Source organism: Epinephelus lanceolatus, chromosome 8 (assembly GCF_041903045.1).
Source record: "Epinephelus lanceolatus isolate andai-2023 chromosome 8, ASM4190304v1, whole genome shotgun sequence".
Lineage (NCBI taxonomy): Eukaryota > Metazoa > Chordata > Actinopteri > Perciformes > Serranidae > Epinephelus > Epinephelus lanceolatus.
The window spans coordinates 9787017-9808180 of NC_135741.1; the positions used below are offsets into that span (position 1 = coordinate 9787017).

At 43.9% G+C, this 21164-nt stretch overlaps 1 protein-coding gene across 1 annotated transcript in view; it reads right to left on the reverse strand.

The window, feature by feature from the left end:
* The window catches only part of plxna2 (plexin A2), a 274068-nt gene that overhangs the window by 159186 nt on the left and 93718 nt on the right, over positions 1-21164 (reverse strand). The window contains exon 4 of the mRNA XM_033629173.2: positions 6345-6479. Coding sequence (XP_033485064.1) covers positions 6345-6479 — 135 coding nt within the window. The remainder of the gene's footprint in view (positions 1-6344; positions 6480-21164) is intronic.

Consider the following 21164-nt stretch of genomic DNA (forward strand, 5'->3'; position numbering starts at 1 on the left):
CTGCATATCCATGGGCAAGATACTGAACCCCATGACTGCTCCTTTGGTATGTGAGTGCGTATAAGCTGAGTAGCAGGTAGCACCTTGTATGGCAGCCTGTGTGAGAATGGGCTAATGTGACATGTAGTGTAAAAGCGCTGAGTGGTCGGAAGACTAGAAAATTGCTATTCAAGTGCAGTCCATTTAAACTGCTAATGTACATGTAGCTACATGCTAAGGGAAACATGTAATCTTGGTTGGTGATGTTAATTTCTTCCAGAATACTGTCCATGTTCCTGCTGACACATGTCATGTTAAACATGTGTTGAAAGGCTTTTAATGGGGATGTTTCACATTAGAAAGTGCAACTATTCTCCATTAGAGTCATTTCCTGGCTGCAGTGAAGGTGTGGAGATGCTGAAATACAGAAGACCTGGAAGCACTGACCAATCAGACAGGTGCTAAACAGAGCTTTTCAGACAGAGGGTGAATATAGGTGTTTCGTGCAGACAGCATGAGGAAAATTAAGTGTTTCTTGACCATTAAAGCACGTAAACACATTCTAGTATTTTGCTCATTTTCAGGTTATAAACCTAAAAAAGAGCATAACAAGTCTTCCTTAAAAGATGCTGAGGCCCTTTTGCCTTCTCGGGCTTATACATCCTGAAAAAAGAAACACGAGAAAGAGAGAAAAAATGGGGTGCTTGGTAATGAATGAAAGGCAGAAAGAGACAGACACAGCCTCCAGTTGGTGGGGACGAAGCCAGGCCAAACACTCATGCAGATCCAACGTACTGAATTTGCATGAGCTGACAAAAGCACCAGTGGTTTAGCTCTGCTCCAGCTGCCATTCACACATGAATACTCTTTCTACCTGTTTGATTAGAGCTTCTACTGGAATTGTTAAGGCTCTGGAGTATTGCTGTAGGCACAGCGTATCTGGCTGTATGTAAAGTAGGGCTTATAGATAAAGGTTAAAGCAACCATGTGCTTTGCCATGTAAAACTTATGCAGTATGTACCCTCACATGCTTTGTTACAGCACAGGGAGATGTGGTATTCAGTTTGAAATGTACAGCGTTTGATGCAATATTAACTGCAGTGAGGTGTTTCAGGAATGTAAGACATTTCAGGGGGCATTTCATATGACGCAGACAGAGGGAAAAGAGGAAGAGGGAAAAAAAAGTCGAGGACGTGTCTAGGAGGCAGCTCAGCTGAATCTCCCGAAACAGCTATGACCTTTTTCTCTCCATCACTGCGTTTGCCGGCGGCGTCGCTACCCAGCCAAGTACCAAAATCACTTGGATTATTGGTCTAAATATAGAGGCAGTCACACACACACACAACATGACTCAAAACATGTGATCTGGTGGAAATCCATATGATGGATCTGCAGAATCACAGGATGCACAAGGACAGTTGGAAGACACGAAGCTGGAAGTGTGAGTCCTGTGAAGATGACGAACATGTTTTGGAGGTTTTTCAATAGAGGCACCATGGTGGATATACACAGATGTCTGGAGATAAATCTTGAGATGAAAACCTGCTGTTATGTATTTCAGGACTGTCAGTAATGATACAGCACCCTACAGGAAGGCACACGCACGCAGACTCGTACTGCTCCTGGAGAAGAGAAAGTCAGTGAGCCAGGTCTTTTCATCAGTTCCACTGCGCTGCCTCGCATTGGGTCAATCTCACCACATCATTAATATGGTGGATGCTATTGTCATTACATCTACAAAACAAAAGCACAGTTTAACATGGCAGCGCCACAGACTGAATGTGAAACAGGGAGCCATTAACTATGTTCCGGGGTGAGTGAACGATGATGTGGGTTCTGTCACACACTGAAAGATAACTTTGGTTGTAGGAGGAGGGTGGGGTGTAAGAGACTAAAGAATATTCATACATATGCAGTCGGTATAATACATACACTCACTGGCTACTTTATTAGGTACAGCTGTTCAACTGCTCGTTTACGAAAATGGTTAATCATTGCAACTCAATGCACTTAGGTATGTAGACATGGTCAAGACGACCTGCTGAAGTACAAAACGAGCATCAGAATGAGGAAGAAAGGCGATTTAAGTGACTATTATTTCAGGAACTGCTGATCTACTAGGATTTTCACACACAACCATCTCTAGGGTTTACAGAGGATGGTCTGAAAAAGAGAAAATAGCAGCAGCAGCAGTTCTCTGGGCGAAAATGCCTTGTTGGTGCCAGAGGTCAGAGGAGAATGGCCAGACTGGTTCAAGATGATAGAAAGGCAACAGTAACTCAAATAACCACTGGTTACAACCAAGGTCTGCAGAAGACCATCTCTGAACCAACATGTCCAATTGAAGCAGATGGGCTACAGCAGCAGAAGACCACACCAGGTGCCACTCCTGTCAGCTAACAACAGGAAACTGAGGCTACAGTTCACACAGGCTCACCAAAACTGGACAATAGAAGATTGGAAAAACGTTGCCTGGTCTGATGAGTCTGGATTTCTGCTGCCACATTCAGATGGTAGGGTCAGAATTTGGTGTAAACAACATGAAAGCATGGATCCATCCTGCCTTGTATCAACGGTTCAGGCTGCTGCTGGTGGTGTAATGGTGTGGGGGAGATTTTCTTAGTACCAACTGAGCATGGTTTAAACACCACAGCCTACCTGAGTATTGTTGCTGACCGTGTCCATCCCTTTATGACCACAGTGTACCCATCTTCTGATGGCTACTTCCAGCACGATAACGCACCATGTCACAAAGCTCAAATCATCTCAAACTGGTTTCTTGAACATGACAATGAGTTCACTGTACTCCAATGGCCTCCACAGTCACCAGATCTCAGTCCAACAGAGCACCTTTGGGATGTGGAACGGGAGATTCACATCATGGATGTGCAGCCGACAAATCTGCAGCAACTGTGTGATGTCATCATGTCATCAGGTGTACCTAATAAAGTGGACGGTGAGTGTATATACGATATATATGCTGGGGAGAGAAGATGTAAAGCCTCCAAAAGCCTTGCAGAGATTTCATTTGAATACTGAATGGGAGACTGGTGCTCACATGTGTCTGTAATTACAGGGTGTCTTTTGTGTTGGTGTACATGTGAGTCGGAGAGCCAGTGCGTTATATAGGTACCTATGCAAATGAAAACAGAGGGAGCATGTGCTTCATGTGTGTGTGGTTGTGTGAGCGTCTGCGTCTCCCTGTGGGTGCCTGTCTGCATGTTTGTGTTTACAAAGGCCTCGCACATCCCACGATTCTCAGCTTCGCCACAACACACACAGACAGGTGTGAGGACTGGAGAGAGCGAGAGCCCAGATTGTGGAGCACGGCCTCGCTGAGCAAATATTACTCTCACTCTCAATCTCCCGGTCTCCGTCTCCCTCTCTCCCTTCCTCTCATTCAACGTTGGTTTCTCTCTTGGTCTCTCTGTATCCTCTCTTTCCCACTGTGCCAAACACAGAGGGCCTCTTTGTTATTCAGAGTAGGAAATGCGACTGGAGCCAAATCTGCCTTGCTTTCCGTTTGATATCATCCCTCCTTTGTTCTTAGCCGTCTCCCATCACCACACTCTTGGCCTCAGACGCCATCAGCCGGGCACATGGGAACAGCTCAGACGAGATACATCTCGTGATGTCCTGTATGTTTGACTTCAAGTGTAGCTTGAGGTGACATTTAGGGTAATGATAAGATAAAGGTCAAACAGATGTTTTCCACTGAATGGTAGTGCACAGGGGTTGGTTTGAAGGTTGCTTCTGCTGTTGTTATTTTACAGTGGGTAGTGCTTTATTCAAAAATACAATGTGGTACCCAATACTGTAAATAAAGGTTATATCAGACGGAATACACTTAAAGGGACAGTTCACCTCCAAATACACAAAAATACACAGTGTTATTTATCAGTCCAGATTGTTTTTGGTGTGAGGTTTCATTTAGGAACTATTTTCTTTGTACCAAACTACACCCATCAACTGTATCATCCCACAAAGGGAGTGTGCATCAACTGCTAGCTCACCTAGCACCACTGAGCTAGTTTAAATTACAGCTCAGCCAATGAGGACATGTTCATACCTAATGCTGTCATGAGCACGAGCCTCCTGTTCATGAGTAGATGCACCCTTCCTTCTGCGTGGTGATATTGTTGACAGGTGTGGTTTGGTAGACAGACGACAGTTCCAAGGAAGCGTGCATCTACTTACGGATGAGAGGCTCGTGCTCATGACAGCTCAAGATGTGAACATTAATGGCGTCCTCCACAGCTAAGCTGTAACGTTAGCTAGCTCAGGGGTGCTTAGTAAGTTAGCAGTAGGTGCGCAGTTCCTTGTGCGTGGTGACTGGAACTGCTCACAACAAGGTCTGTGGATTATCTTCAGTAACCAGGTCATGATTTCTGGAAAGAGACATTGATGTTTTTGGCGCTTTGAGTGCCAGAAGCCAAGCCATCTAGCTCCATTGTACTGTAGAGAAGGCAGACATCTCTACGGCCGATATCTCCAACACTTGGCAACTCACACCAAAACAATCTGGATGGATAAACAGCATTACAGGTAAGAGGAAAATCCTTTAATATGATGTAATATGGCCATTTCCATGTAGACGAATCATACATAAAAAACACATGAACTTGCCAGTTTGTTTGGCCACGCTAAATGCCAATCCGGTTACTCCGTCAGGTGTGACTATCAAGTGTTATCCTTCAACATGCAGGGCAACATCCCCAAAGTAGTCGAGGGTGTTTCAATATGTGTGTCGGTCTGTCTGCTTCGATCCTTCCCCCGAACCCCCGGAGAGCGAGACAGAAGAGTCTACACGCTGAATACTAATAATATTCACCAACATCACTTCTCATTCAGATGACTAGCAGTTATGAGCTCAACTTCAAAAGCCTGTTTCATCTGCGGAGTAAGTGGGAATAAAGGATTTAGTAAATATGGGAACTCAGCGCGAACTCCACTTTATTTGTGGAATCTTTGTTAGGCCCTGCGACTAAGTCATCAGCTCACTTTGTAAGTTGCATGTTGCACTGTCATGGTGCATGGATGAAGCAGATTTGAATTCTGGAGATATCCAGAAAAATGCAATTAAATACTCGTACAATAAGAATATTTTAAGGCGCTGTGCTGTGCAAATGTTAATAAAACAGAGATTTTGATAATTTGGCCTGCTATTTGTTCAGATATCTTTCTCAATAAAAATCTCAGCTGTAATATTGGTTGAAGTGCGGAGCTATTACTGGTGATGTGATTGCATTTGACATAGTTATATTTTTATTCTCACAGCAGGCAAGTGTCTGACTAAAACTGAGCAACTCTTCAGTTGTTTTATTTTTATGTTGTTTTGTTTTTTAGAGTGGAATAAAACAAATCACTCACAGCACGGCAACGTGTTAGTCACAGATGCTAAGGGGAGAAAAAAAACCTGGAGATTACAGTAAACCTGTTTGCTCCTCTCCCTCAGCTACGGACACCATTGTCTAAATAACTCCTTCACACCACATCCGCCCACCGCGCTTCCTAACCTGTAAGCTCTGGCCAGCCGGTTGTTGAGTGTGTTAAAAGCAGAGATAAGGAGAGAGGACGGCAATCTATCACCTCGCACTGACAGCCTCGCACGTCGTCTGTCTCTGGGGTTGCTGCGCTGCCATGCTCCCCTGCAGCTGCTCCTCCTCTCCTCTCCTCTCCTCCCATCACTTCTCCTCTTCTGCTCATCTCTTTTCCACCCTACCAGGTTTTCCGCTCCTCTCATCTCCTCACCCCTTCTCTGTCCTCGCGTCCCCTTCCACCCTCGTCTGCCCTCGCCTTTTGCCTACTTAGTATGTCAGCTGCATTGATGGCTATCGGCTGCTTCCCACCCGCCCCGCAATGCTGTGTCACTTCATTAGAAGTGTGAAAGGATGACCTTGCACTCTGTCTCTCTTTTTTTGCTCAGTGTCTCTCTTCACTCTGTCTAAGTCATACACTACTCCAGCTGTCCCTCTTTCCCTCATCACTCTTCCTCTCATACTCCGCCTCAGCCAACCAGCCAGCCAGCCAGCCGGCAAGTGCCCTTCATCTTTCTCTCTCTCTTGTCTTTTTCCTTGTCTCTCTATTTCTTCCTCTCTCCCTGCCCTCATTGTTCTCCTTCATTATCAAACGCTGTCACAGCGTCCCCCGCTGTGCCACCCAGGTTATTTATAGCTAACAGAGGGTGGTGGTGCTGGTGATGCTGAGAGGTGGGCCAGCTCAGGCCCTGCTGGAGCACACACACACACTTTTCTTGACATTTAAACACACGCACACACACACTTAAACTATCTATTCGCCTGCAAGAGAGCACGTGCATAATCAGCAAATGGAGGTTTTTGTGCGTACGTCTTCCCAGCACCTACCTGTCTCTCAGACATGACGTAGAGGTAGTTGCGGTCCAGGGAGAAGGCCATATCTCGCAGGACAGGGCTGCCGTCCTTGATGACCGATATCGTCTCGTACTGGACGCCGCCATGAGGAGGCCCGTCGACACGAATCTGAGAAACACAGAGCGCAAACAGGTCAATGATTGCTATTTATATCAGAGTGACAGCAGGAGTGGGAAAACAGACGAAGGATGATTGACAGGGATGTCAGATGAGGGTCAAATAATATCTGCAAAACAATCTATCGCTATCATTTAGCTACTTGGAGATTCAGGTGGGTGGAGGAAGTAAAGAACTGAAAAAGGCAGACAGATGACTTTCAAATACTTTTTTCTAAGTGTCAAAAATGTGTGGCACTTATTTTATTATTTCACAGTATGGGGTTAATGTCACCCCTCCCATGATTCGATGTAGGATGGGGTTACCACAACTGTTAAGAATTATGTGCTGATATTATTAGACCTTTGTGAAACCTTAGCTCTGTTTTCCTTTCCTCTCCCTCCTGATGAATGATGTATTCCCTCAGTAAAGCTTTGAACTTGAGGCCAAGACCACCTCACTACAAAAACACTGGAAAAGCCTTCTAATGACTTATTCGAGGTACGTGACCCTCCCTGACCCAGACGGGCCTCTGCCGGCCCCGCTCCTTTTTTATTCATCAGATCCTGTTGGACAAATATATAACCACGACGGTAAATCTTGAGGGGCAGCGCTGGGTTTTGAGATGATGGGCGTGAGAGATGTCTGTGATGTCACATGTCACGAGGCCCTCCTCCACCCATGAAAGCTGATGGCTCTATCATCTGTCCATCCCCGGCTGCCTCCCTCCACCCAAACATTCATCTATCTATTCAGATGGTGACAGCACCAAAGAGCAGCCAGACTCTCTATGAAACATCACAGAGGGGAAAGTCAAGGTCATATGTCTGTCAAAAGGAAATCAACTGGGAGGGTGGGGGCAAATGTGCACACACACACACACACACACACATGCCTTTGTGTATGTGTGTGTCAAACTGCTGGATGGTAAAGTAGGAGGAACGTGATGTAAGTTCACACAAAGCCCCCGGAGCTTTGCTTTCAAAGCTTCAGGGTTAGCCGAGTACAAGACAGCAGGCGGCACAGCTAAGAGGCAGGGCTCAAAAGTGGTTGAGCCTTCCACGGCTGACCTACGTCTGACCTTGGCATGCGAAAGCAAACATTGAAAAAGAAGACATATGTGAAAACCATATGTAGGAGGAGAAAGGCAGGATGTGGGGGCCGTGCCAGTCTTCATCTGGTTACTGACACTGCGGCATGGAGGGAGACCTCGGCAAACATGCTCATCCATAAAGCATGTAGGCGCACGGCCAGACCAGTGCTGTTCTCTTCACTACTACTGTTTCAGTGTGGGTTGTGTGTGTGTGCGCGTGTATGTGTGTGTGCACCCATAGGAGCAGTCTGTCATGCTGTGATATGTGTCCAAGCAGGCCGCCACTGGGGATCACAAGATAACCCGACCTTCCCCTCTGCACGCCTGCAGTTCATCTGAATCAGATCGCTATCACACAGTCCCTCACCGCTGTCCAGGGGCCTCTAAATTCACAGAAACACACACTCGCACACACAGCTGTCTCAGAGTGTGTCCAGAGAAAAACCTTTATTCTCCAGGCTGCAGAGGTGCCTCAGAGGGGGGAGGTTATGCTCCCCAATACAACTGCTGGCTCCCCCCAGTGAAAATAATTAAATATTACTGTCTTTAAGAGGCTGTGGCACACAAAGGTAGTATCTTATGAAACTACACAACCTAAGGCATCCACTGAACAAACTAAATCGACATACAGTAGCTTGTCAGTGAGTGGGCTAAATAATGCTCCCAAGTCAAGGCTAAATTTTGACAAAGGACAAATTGACATGGCATTTTCAAAGGGATCCCCTGAGCTCTCAACTCTAGATATCTGAATGGAAATGAGCTCTATGTGTACCCACAAGTCTCCTCTAAACATGAATAGGCCTGTTCCGAGTGAATGTTTTGTACCTGATAATCAACATACTCCTTCAAATTACAGCAGCAGTGTGTGAGATTTCGGGGAATATAGTGGCACCTAGTGGTGAGGATTGCAAAGCGCGACCAGCTGAAACTTCTCTCGGTTAGAATGGCTTCCATTTTCATTGTTCAGGAGGTTTTTACCGGGAAACAAATTATCCACAGATGTCCCTTTCTCTCCAAAACGAACGGACCAGGGGTCTCATTTATAAAACAACGCATAGAATCCAAACTAAAAATATGCGTACGAATAAAAGCCAAAAATGGTGTGTGCCAAAATAAATTAGACAATTTCTATGATCAGGCAATTGTTCGTAAGCACGGATCAACGTCTCCCATCAAGTCAGGTTTTATAGATCACAATTTTTGCGTCAGACGTGGAGTTCGCCTCATACAGGCCTCGTTTTGTGTAAAGCAGCTTCATGTCACAAACCAGTGTTTCTCTGACACTGTTTGGCTTGCCTCAGACCGGCTGCTAACCTAGCACCTGCTAATGTGTGCTGACATTTTTTCTTTGATAACTTAAGATCCAGATGTTCAAGAGGTTTTTACAGGGAACTGAATTATACGCAGAGGTCTCTTCCTCTCAAACACAAACAGACCCAGTGATTCAAACCAGTAAAAGCGCCAAATAAAGCAGTTTCACGTTTAAAAAAATCAGTGTTTGCTGACACTGCTGTTGGAGAGGATCTGCTAACTACACTGGTTGATGCGAAAATGCGAATGGCCCTATCTAATGGCAGTGTTTGGTTTGTCCGTTCTGGGCTACTGTAGAAACATGGTGATCTCCTTAGACGAGGACCTGCTCCCTATGTAGATATAAACGGCTCATTCTAAGGTAACAAACACACAATGATTCTTATTTTCAGGTGATTATACACTAAAGAAAACACACTTGCTGTACTATATTCCATTTCTGCCAATATATCCCCCTAAAACAACACACTGGACCTTTAAATCTGTGTATTTGTCTCTAAGAAAAAGGACAACCAGCCTATCTGGAGAGCAAACAATCACCTAACACATTCATACAGAGATTCATAACACATTAGAGCAGGATAGTTGTGGAACTCAAACTGCTATTAGTCCACGCACATCAGAAAATAACTAATATTAACTGTAAAATAAGAAACCACCGGATATCAGTGTGCAATTCCTCCTTAATACCTGATATGTGATATAATAGCATAAGCAAATTCCTGAAATTCAGTTATGGCTTATGGTTTTGGTGTACCACCCCAAGATTTTCTGTGGCCCCATTTAGCTGACCCTATGAAAATTACTAGGGGTGCCACTGCCAGGCAGAGGTTTAACACTCTGTTACACACTACAGCTAAGGCTCTAATCTATCAGGCCCTGCAATTAGTAAACAGTAAACTGTCTTGTTAAGCAAACACATTTAATCAGCAGTGCAGAGGTGTTTAAAAAGAGATTAATAATCAATGACCTTCCCTTTTACCAGTCACCAATACTGCGTGTTTCTCAGCCTCTGCTCCTTTTGTGTATCTTTTTTTCCCGAAACAGCTCAGGCCTATGGCTCACACAGAGAAAATGGAATCAACATAACTGACACTCCGGCACTCCAGAAGCACTTACACCATCCCACCGTGTACACACAAACACACCCACATCCAGTTGCTTTTCACATTACGACACCGCTTTTCTATAGTAGCAGTAAATCTCACAAAGTGTGTTACATTCGCACATATGCAGACGCAAACACACACCCACAGCATTGTAAGGAAGTGAAGAAATGAGTGACTGTGTGTGAGGTGCTGAATCTGAAGGACTTTGCAGGGCAGGCTCGCCTCTGGGTGGGCGAACGAGACAAAAAAAAAAAAGAAGAAGAGGAAAATGAAAACCCTGGGCAAGCAAATGGAGAAACCAGTGCTGCTCGGACCAAAAATAATTCTGTCAAAAACTCAGCACTCGCTCACTCACTCCCACACTACCATACTGCTAGCCTACAGTACCTGTGTAAGCGACTCTCAGGCCCCAAACATCCATTTCCTCGGCATCGCTTTACTTCAACCTTTAGCCTGCTCTCTCAGGTACTTAAACCTATCCCCTGTCTGCCCCATTTGACCCTGCATTATTTATCAGGCTGGGTGAGAAGGCTGCTAACAGGTTGGAATCATACCCTCAAGCCCCTCTGACAATATTACTGCGCCTCTATTTTAGGAGGAGCCGTCCGCTGAAACAGCCCCTGTTGCCCCAGAGAGCTGTCCTTGGTTTGGCCTGGTCTAACATGGTCCCCATTTCATCGTCACAGCCATTAGCTGGACTCTCTCTATCAGCAGCGTCTGGAAGCTGCAACTGAGTAAAGTGAGGAACTCGGGGGGGGTGAAGATGGATGAGAGTGTTGAAAAACAGAAAACACGTACCCCAGGGGCAGCACCGTGTGTGTAGTTAATATTTGTGAAAAGGAAAAACAGTGCTGTCCTGAATGTCAAAGAATGATGATCACACACTTTACACAACATTCACATGAGGCACACTGTATCCTCCATATACAAACAGACACTCACTGAACCACTGTGAACGAGGCCTGGACAACTGAGGACAGAAATAGCTGTCCCCAGGCATCACTGAGTGGGAGGACTTCTTAATCAGCTGGCTATAAATCCTGGAGCACACACAGGGTTACTGAGTTTTCAAACTCCAAACCACTTTCACCACTTTTCAATAACTTTGGATTATTTTCCCAACTGTAGTCCTGTACTGTACAAACAACATGTTTCAAATACTGCCTGTGACAAAGTGGGTGAGACCACAGCATTTGTTCCATGTAGGCATTTCTTAGCATGCTTGTCACGTCTGTTTATTCTGCATCATTGCAAGCACAAACTATCCTGGTTTGTTTGTGTTGAGCATTATATTTTGTTAGTTATAATCCTGAATAACTCTTACTCAGACAAATATTGTTTAAAGCTACAGTTGGTAATTTTTATGAAAAAACTTTGTCATATTTACTGAAACTGTCACCACATCCTGACAGTAGTACATGACACAGATCATCTGTGGAAAAATCATATCCCTCCTCCGACTCCTACTGTTCCTAATGGCAATTAAAAGAATCAACTGCGCGTGAATGAAACCAACCAATCAGAGCCACACTCAAAAAATAATTAATAGGGTTTGTGGATAATGCTTAAAATAAGGATACTTTTCAGCATTAAAAAATGTGTTGCTTTGGTTTGTCTTTTAATCAGTTATTTTAATAAGTTGTTAAAAATTAAAAACATTTCTGAAATTTCTGAGTAGGACTGATAAAAAAAAAATCTAAACATCAACACACCTTCTGGATAAATATTAAGTTGGTTCAACTTAATTAAGCTTTTCGAGGTCAAAGCAAATCATGTTGGTTGTACTTAACTTGGGTTTGTCGGAATATAAAAGGATTAACTCAATAAGTCCAGAGTTGGATCTACTTATACAGATGTGTGCAAAGCGTTACCTTAAATTGTTTTAAGTTGAACAGATGGATTCTTTTTATAGTGCAGAACTAATGAGAAAGTTTGTGACCCAAAACTAAGCACTGACAGCTAAACTGTACACTAAAAAATGTTTCTGAAAACATCTGAAGTGAAAAATGGGCAATGCAGGAACAGAATTTTGATTCATAGTTGATCAGCGCGGACTAGTTTGACAGTGATTGACATGATTGACAGCTGTGTTAGAGACTCCTCAGCTCTGATTGGTTGTTTTCATTCAGGTGCAGTGGATACTTTCAAATGCCGTTAGGAGCACTAGGAGGAGGAGCATCATGTTGGATATAGTGACAGTTTCATGAAATATGAACAGAACTTATTTTTATAAAAGTTACCGACTACAGCTTTAAGGTTAGATTTTTAAAATTTTTAGTATTTATTCGGGTCTGCAAATAAATATAAGAACATCATGTATTAATCTAGAAATTCATGTAATAAAGTCACAGCCTCTCACAGAAAATGGAAGATACTTAAATAGTAAAGTGCAAAACATTGCAATGAAGTTATTTCACATAATTTAGAAACGTCTGCAGTCCGAAAAAGGTGTAGGCTGAAGCTACAGCTATAACACCTACACTTTAACAGCACATCATGCTTAGAAATCACCAACAAAACAGCAACAAAGACAAAAAACAACTTACAAAAGGCAACTTTAAGTTTCTGTGCCCTGTTCTGCTACGTCAGTACTACAGTCTGACCATCCATTTTCATATTTGATCTGTACGTTATTTACTTTTGTTTAAACCTACTTAATGTTCCACGTTCTCAGTACCTCACTACAACTGTTCCATAAACTCACTCCTTTAACTGAGATACACTGAAGTTTGGCTTTTGTCCTAACCAATGGTTTTTTGAACATAAAAATACTTCTCTTTTAAAGTTAACCAGATCTTAAAATGTACGAGTCTTCAGTTAAATAAGTAATGAGTTAATTATTGTTTATTGATTTAACCTTTAATTTTCTTGAATTAAAGTTTAGTTTCATTGTAGTGACTTATGCTCGTAATGCTGTCCAGGAGTTATGGTACAATCGTATTATGTTTCCATTCAACTGAGTTTCCCTGCACTTGGCCCCGAAACAGGACCTGATGTCACCTTTCTGATGCAAGCAATAAATAAATCACAAACTATAAACACTATAAAGTCTGCCGGTGCCGTCTGGAGATCGCAGCCAAACAGGAAATGCGCGCTTGAATTGTCCATATACAGGAAATTTAATGTAAGTATGCCTTTAAAGGGGTGATGGCCAAACAACTTCCTGCTTTTATGTTCTTACTGACATCAACAATGATGTCATGGCTTAACCCAAACATAGGGTTACTGTATTGGGCTCAGTGTTGTATCGACTGCAATTTATTTTATTTGTTGTTTGATGTTTTGTCATCGCCTGTAATATGTGTGAGAATGAGTCACACTAATATGGTTCTGCCAAGACTGATGATGATGATGTGCGGTAGACTGGAGGACCTATTTAATGGGGGAGTTATGTGTCAGTTAAGGGGGAAGGATTTCTGTGCAGCTGTGTGCACGTGACATTACCTTGGACTGATGTGAGTTGCTTTTTTCTCATTTAAGTCTGGTTTGCAGTTTAGTTGTTTGTCTTTTTTGGTATTAAAAATAAAATTTCAAATTCCAGGATTGTTATATTTGTGACACTATAACAGTCTCTGGGGCAGCAGTAGCTCAATCCATTGGGACCTAGGTTGAGAACCAGAGGGTCGCCAGTTCAAGTCCACGTCCAGACCAGGTGCCAATCCATCTCCTGGGCGCTGCTGAGATGGAGGCACTGAACCCCCAGCTGCTCGGGGCACCTGTCCATGGGCAGCCCCCTCACTCTGACACCTCTCCATTTAATGCATGTATAGGTCCTGTTTGAAAGGTCAGTTGAGGTGGTTCGGGCATCTGATCAGGATGCCTTCTGGGTGCCTCCTGTTGGAGGTGTTTCAGGCACGTCCTGGTAGGAGGCCATAGGGCAGACCCCGAACACACTGGAGGGATTTCATATCTCATCTGGCCTTGGAACACCTTAGGGTCCCCCAGGAGATAGCGACGTCTGGGGTATATTGCTTGGCCTGCTGCCCCCACAACCCGGCCCCAGATAAGCGAATGAAAATAGATGTACGGAGGTCCTGTTTGTGCATGTGTGTGTATTCCAGGCCTGTGTGTTTATAACAACAGAGCACATTTTTTTTTAATTTCCCCTCTGGGATAAATACAGTATATCTATTTTTTTATTTTCTATTCTGTAAACTACATATTGGATACCAATAATTTACTACCCGTAACAGGGGGCAAAGCTCCCAAGCTGCCCTCAGCTGTGTACAAACTTAACGTCACAGCACCTAGTCAGGCATAAACGGGTGGGAGGTGGGGGGTTTGGCCAGCAGGGAGGCTGTGGCAGCGGCATCAGAGGCCTCCCCTTGTGGCTACAAGGGCCTGTGCCAGTGGGGTGCTTTTGATCAGACCATGTAAGCACCCTGGAAAAACGTTTGAAGATTGACCAAACTCCAATTCAAATTGCCCTTCTCCCTCTTTCTCTTTCTCTCCCTCTCCCTTGGTCTCACTGGTTTTGAACGCGGTGCCAGACACTGGATCCCCAACCGTGTGAGTCTGTGTGAAGCAATTTGCTGAGTGAAAAGTGCTGAATAAATCCACGGTGAAAGTGCATCAAATGCGTGCTAGCAGTGCATGCATTGTGGATGCTGCTGCTCAGAGATAGAAGGCAAAGGGCTAAAACTGCAGGTCCCTCCTATAGACACCGCAATGTGAGATTATACTACATGCCAAAATGATCAGTTTCCAAATTGTTTAATCCTACACTGTATGAGAAGCAAGCAAGACTTAAAATGAGTGTTTAAATTTAGCCTTTAAAAGCAAAACACTATTATTTACCAATTTACTGATTTGGTCTCAGTTTTGTAGCCCGTCTCCAAATGTTTGCTCAACATTAGCCACTCAATTTTTAAAGAATGTTTCTCCGGTAATGGCCACAGCTGCTAACAATTACCTGAGAGCTGCTGTCTTTTCAGATTTGGAAAAAGGCTATTTTTTAACCTTAGCCTTGAGGGAGGTTAGTGTTTCTGAAACAGGACTCACATGTGTACAGGTGGCTGCCAACACCAATACAGATCCATCTGAGGGTGTGCATTATTTTACCGCCATCTTTCAGCTGGCAGAGCAGATTGTAACCCACGCATGGAAACCTGTACCAAACCACGGTGTGCCGCACACTCCGCACTAACACCTTGTACCAGGATAGGATTAAGTCAAATTGTAGGTCTTCCACCTACACCGTGTACCAGAATAGTATAATGGGAGTTGATTTTAGGGAGATTGTGCTTTTATGGCTGAAACTCTGGACCATATCGTGCTCAACGAGAGAGAGAAACACAGTGGAGAGTGAAAGTTTAACTCCCTAAGTAACCTATCTGGCAGCTATCTCCTGTATCTACGCTAATCCAGTTCAACAGTCTTGGATGTTGAAGTGATAGGCATTGCCTTTATCTGGCTGATCCCACACACTGGATTAGATTCTGCAAAAGCTCACAACCAACCACCAGCACACACTTTCTCGCTCTGTCTCAATGCAGTGACCCTTTACAGAGACACCGCCGAGGAGGCTCTGCTGAGGGAAAAGGGAGCTTTGTCATGAAGCGGGGGTCGTGCCGATTGAAAAAGACACAGGTCAGAGGGATCTGACGATGACCATGATAAACCTTATCCAATCAAATCCAATACGTCTGATGGCACCAATCTAAGCCTCGGTTAAATGGCCTTGAATTGGATGTTGAGATTGGTTGGTACCTTGGGCCAGATGACAGGTGAGAGACTGCTGACAGCGTTTTAAGAGCCAGTGAAGCTTGTCAGGAGGCATCCATGATTTGAAAAGCTTTTGTGACAGCTGGGTGCTCGCACTACACCGGTTTTTGCATTGCAAGCACAACTTTGAGGTAGAGAAAGTAATTTGTCCTCAGCTTTTAACCCCTTCAGAGAGAATATTTAGCGGTGTGTCACAGTCTTTTTTACACATGTATGCAAGGGCATCACTTTGTGTTAGAAGAGGTGGGGACATGGGGCTCAGATGATAAAACCATGGGAATAAAAACAGTCTTAAACACATTTAAAAAATGCAAAGGGGTGGGGGGTTGTATGATGTCAGACTAAATAATTATAGCAGGTTGTGGAGGAAAAAAAGGGCATTAGAAGTGCACAGCCTGAGCTACTACGAAGGGTGTAGGTTTTGTTTCACATTGGAGGGGACACAAATGAGGTCTGGGGGTAAATTTTGGGCATTAAACACTTCATATCCTGCAGTCTGGTGAATTTAGTGAACCTATTTGTGCCTTTCCTGTATCAGTTTATGGTGGAAATGTATTTATGTAAAGGAAAACATAAATTCAGGCACCAGGTGACGATTCAAGAACATATAATGGAATATAATTCAGTGAGGCTCTCAGGCTTTCTGTACTGTTTTGGAATATTTACTCTCCTGTAGATCAACTTTTTTCATTTAATGTTATCCCTACGGAGTCGTAGGCATAATCTACTCTTCTGTCCTCTTTTGTTTGGGCGTCAGATGTACATGTGGCACCTATTCTAATTGATTTTTAAACCTCTGGACTGTATGTCTTCGCATGTTCATCAAGACAAAATGGATAACTTAGACAAGAAGGGTTTTTGTTTAAGTTACTTATCTGCACATGCACGCTTTTGTGTCATTTTAGCATCAGTAGGCTAGCATGGAATTATAATTTTTGAACAGAGGTTAGTTTTTTTGGACAATGCACATTTGTTTTTTCTATAGGGAAGAGTGGGGTCAGTTAGCTGTAAAAAGCTAGCAATAAATTGTTACTTTGGAGTGGGAGGGTCAACCGGCCAAAGATAGATTACAGAACTGCTATCGATCAACACAAAATAAACCACTGCCACAAATGTTTGCATGAAAACTATTAATCAAAAATCAATACAGTATCACAAAACATAAATTTGTGACTCTCAAGTGTATTGATATTTTCTTACACTGCTACTTTGCTGTAGTCATGTCTACTACATAGCTGAAAATGTTGCAGCTGTTAGGTAACTGTTTATTTACTTGTTCACAATCTGTTTATGAAAATACGCTCTCGTGAAGTGAGTGAAAAAAATATATCTTGCTTGCTTAACCAATAATATGTGGTGGGCAACATACAGTGTATTGAACAACAAGCCACAGGCTATTTAGAATCGGTCCACTGGCTGGACATGCCTGAAGTAGCCATTGAGTAATGGAAGGTTATCATGTCATGTCAGTATAAAAATGTTCCAACTGCCCCCGCTCTCCCCTATTTACATTGCATTGTATGTGTTCTTATTGAGCAAATATTAAAAAAAAAATCCAGAACACTTTTAACAAATTATGCTTTTAAAAGGTGGAGACAAAATCAGCCATTTTGAAAAGCAGTAGGGACACGTCCCCAGCGTCCCCAGTGTGACACCGAAGCATGTATGTGAGTGTGACTACTGCATGTTTCACAGTGGTGTAAAAGACAAGTGGCACTGGGGTATGAGGTGCACTGACAGATCCACTGTCCGTCCCCCTGGAGATGGATGTATAATGCCCAGACGAGGATGAAGTCACACCCTTTGGGTGTGAGTTGGGGCTGCATCAGGGTGAGTGGACTGGAAGTATGAGTCACCCTGGGGAGGGGGGAACGGGGGATTCATCACCAACACACCAGAACTCAGACACCAGCGAGACACACAAATTCATCCTGATTGTCTCTGTGTAACGAGAACGCATGCACATGTGTGTGTGCCCTTACACATGAGTACGGCTCATGGAGAATCATAAATGAGCATTCTCACACACACACTCACACACACACACACACGAACGGAGATACAAATCAACTGGCTGTATTCGACACTTGGCAGAACATTGTGTACCAACCAGGCTCACTATCTCTATCTATTCGCATGTCTGTCCTGGAAACTCGGCTTGAAATTTAGCAGACTGCTATTGTATTTCTTTACTTCAGGTGGAATGAGTACAGGCTATTCAGCTGCCTATGTGAGTGAGTGTGTGTGTGTGTGTGTGTGTGTGTGTCTCACTCTCTTTCTCTCACTTTCTCTCACTGCGCACTGGGAGAAAACATGGAGTCTCTCTCCGCCTCGATAACGCATCTAATCCATCACCAGTGTCAGGCTGAAGAATTCTGGTGTCAGTAGCGAGCGGCATGTAGAAATGTGCTGTGTATATGTGTGCGTGATGGCTCCCACCAGCCCAGCACGCCGTCTCTTTTGTTCCCGTTCCTGTTGTACAATATAAGCTCCCATAAGGCGTATGTTAGCCTGCTTGCCTATATGCGCTGTGTGTCACTTCCCATCGGGCAGACGGAGGTCAGAGAGGCCTTTCTGTGGTGATGGAGGACAGGAACACGAGGCAAGACAGGGAGAAAGCAAAGAAAAGAGAGGAAAAGAAAAAGGGCAGATGTGGAGATTGGAGGAAAAGGGAGAAACAGTCTACAGAGGGAGGCAGGGGCAGGAGAGGGGCAAATGTGAAAAACAGACACAGAGATCAACACTAAGGCCCAATCCTAGTTAATATTTATACCCTTACCCCTCGTTTTTGGGTACCACTTTGCCCATCGGAACAGAGTTACAAGGGGTAGAGGGTGAAACCTTACAACCCTATGAAATGTGACAACCCTTACGTAAACAAATGTGCCGAGTTTAAATGGATATTGAGAATATGTCATCTTCTGCAGTGATGATTTCTCTTGCATGGGCTACAGACAGTTGCCAGCCCAGCCCAGGACACTAACATTTGGTTCAAAGCTCAAGTTTCAATCAATCAAATAAATCATTAAATAAAAAAGAACCCTGCTTCATTATCAGGCATCTAGCAGTGCTCTGTAAGCTAACGTTAGCAACCTGTGCTGCTACCCCGCCAGTCTGCACTGATGATAGAGGAGCAGCAACTTTGCTGATGGACTTAAGCTAAATTTCGGGCGTCAAATGCCTTCAAACGGGGGGAAATCGTCATGGAAATATGTCAAAATGTGGCACTGGCCAAGGGGCAACGCAGCACTTGAAAATGAGGGGTAGGGGTAAAACTAAGACATGGGATTGGGTCAAAGACTCAACTCCTCATGCAAGTGTAATTCTTTCCCTAACCTGCCCAGACGGTAGCACAATATCTTTGAAAATGACCTGAGCCCTTAGTCAATACAGGGGGCAATTACTTCATATTTTTGGCCAGGCACCATAAAGCCTATTGATCTGCCTCTCTCTTCCACATACAAAGCAGTTAACCCTCTCCTAGACGACATCTTTCCTCATCCGACTGGACAGAAATGCAAGTAGACTGCACCCTACAAATCACACATGATGACCATTCAAATAGACGTTTTTTTAATCATCATTGATTGTCAGTGAATATCGAAAGCAAACATCCTATTAAACTGAATTCCAGAGAGTCTCAACAACCAATCTCCCAACAGCCGTCTCTATAATAGCTCTATCCGAGACTCGTTCAATTCCATTTTAGCTCTGTAATATTGCCATCTCTCTCGGTCACATAACTCACAACCCTAAACATGATTATATCAGCACTTTCCCCTGTTTGCCCCCCGAGTCCAAATAGAAACCAGAGACCGCGGCATGCATTATGGGGTCTGTGGTAGGATGAGATCAGGCCTCAACTCTAATCAGCCCAAACACACATATTAAGCACAGCAGCACAATGCAAGGCCTATATTTAGCTCTGCATTAAAACACTGAGCAGGGGCCAGCGTGCCGGTGATGGACGCAGGCCAAGAAGGTTCAGAGAGAGCAAAAGCGGAGGGATGTGGTAGGAGGGGATTTTCTGCTTAGCCCTCAAAAATGGGGTTCGCCAACAGGAGAAGCCACTCTTTCTACTCGACTGGCACTCGAACAGTGAGAGAAAAATGGTTTGCATATACAAACTAAATAGCTGACGCCACAATAACTTTTCCTTTATGAGCTGACCCAACAATAGAAAGAGAGGAGCAGAGAGAGCAAACAGAGGGAGAGATGAGGCGAATTAACAATTACAGGAGGGAAAAAGGGATGTTTCAAAGAGCAGGAATGAAAACTAGCAAGGACCCATAAAGACTAAGACAACGGTCAGCCATGGGTCAACGACGGGCTGTTGGTTAGCGTGTGCTGCCCTAGTTTTTGCCATGTGTCCCTCACCGCTGGCACTAGTCAGCCCTTGTCGGCTGTTTTTCGCAGGGCCCTATGCATAAGCAGTCTCTGTGGGCCTCCCACTCTTCCGCTCTTGATACATGTCTCTTTCAAACACCTTTTTAATTTTCTTAATAGCCACTGAGCTCTTTGGCAGAAACGGTCTGTAATTGTTTGTTATTGTTCGCTAGCGCATGCTAAAAATTCTTTGTTCTTTCAACATTGGGTTGTGTTTTTAATGTGCTAACTAGTGCCTTGAATCCATCCTGTTGGTCTTCCAGTTTTCCTTTTTTAATGGTGAATACAGATTACCTCCACCTGCTGCTACAGACAGTTATTTCCACTCACGCAGGCACAGAACATACATGCTAGTTGGCTGTTGCCTGAAGTCTTTGCAGTGTGCGCAGTTGCAACTTTGCGGCCAAGACACAGTCGACGTGAGGCGACGCAACAACCATTATCGCCATTAGTCCTTCGATGTCAGTCTGGTGTGTATGGGCCTTGGGGGAGGTGAGAAAAAGGGATCAGCACTGTGAATACTCCCAACAGAGACACAGCAGGATTCACACTTCAGCCCTGGTGATGACAACTACTTAGCCCTCGCTGAGGTTTAATGTACAGACAGCACCTTCACAATGTATGTTATCAAGGTAAAATGTACTTATTTTTAAAAGCCCATGTTCTCACAGTTATATTCAATAATCCCATGTTGTTGTAACAAAAGATATCATGGAGCCTTCTCTCCAGGGAGAAATCTGATTCAAAGGTGGAGCTCTTTCTTCTGTGGTGTACGTGTTCGAGGAAGGAAGAAAAGCCATACTTATTTCATGTGAGTAAATAAGCAGGGAACAAAGCAATCACACAACTATTACAAGCTGTACACAGAGCCAATGCACTGATGGTTATACAAAAGCTATTACAGGAATGTCAAACAGTCTGAACCAGAAGAAAATATCACACCTTCTGTTTTCTCCCTCGGCATACTTCAAAGTAGATCACAAAGATTCGCGAATCAAAAAGTAGCTCAGAAAAAGGTTCAGGTGAGGGGCAAATTAGCTGAAATTGTTTCAATTTCTCCCACCGGATTTGAGA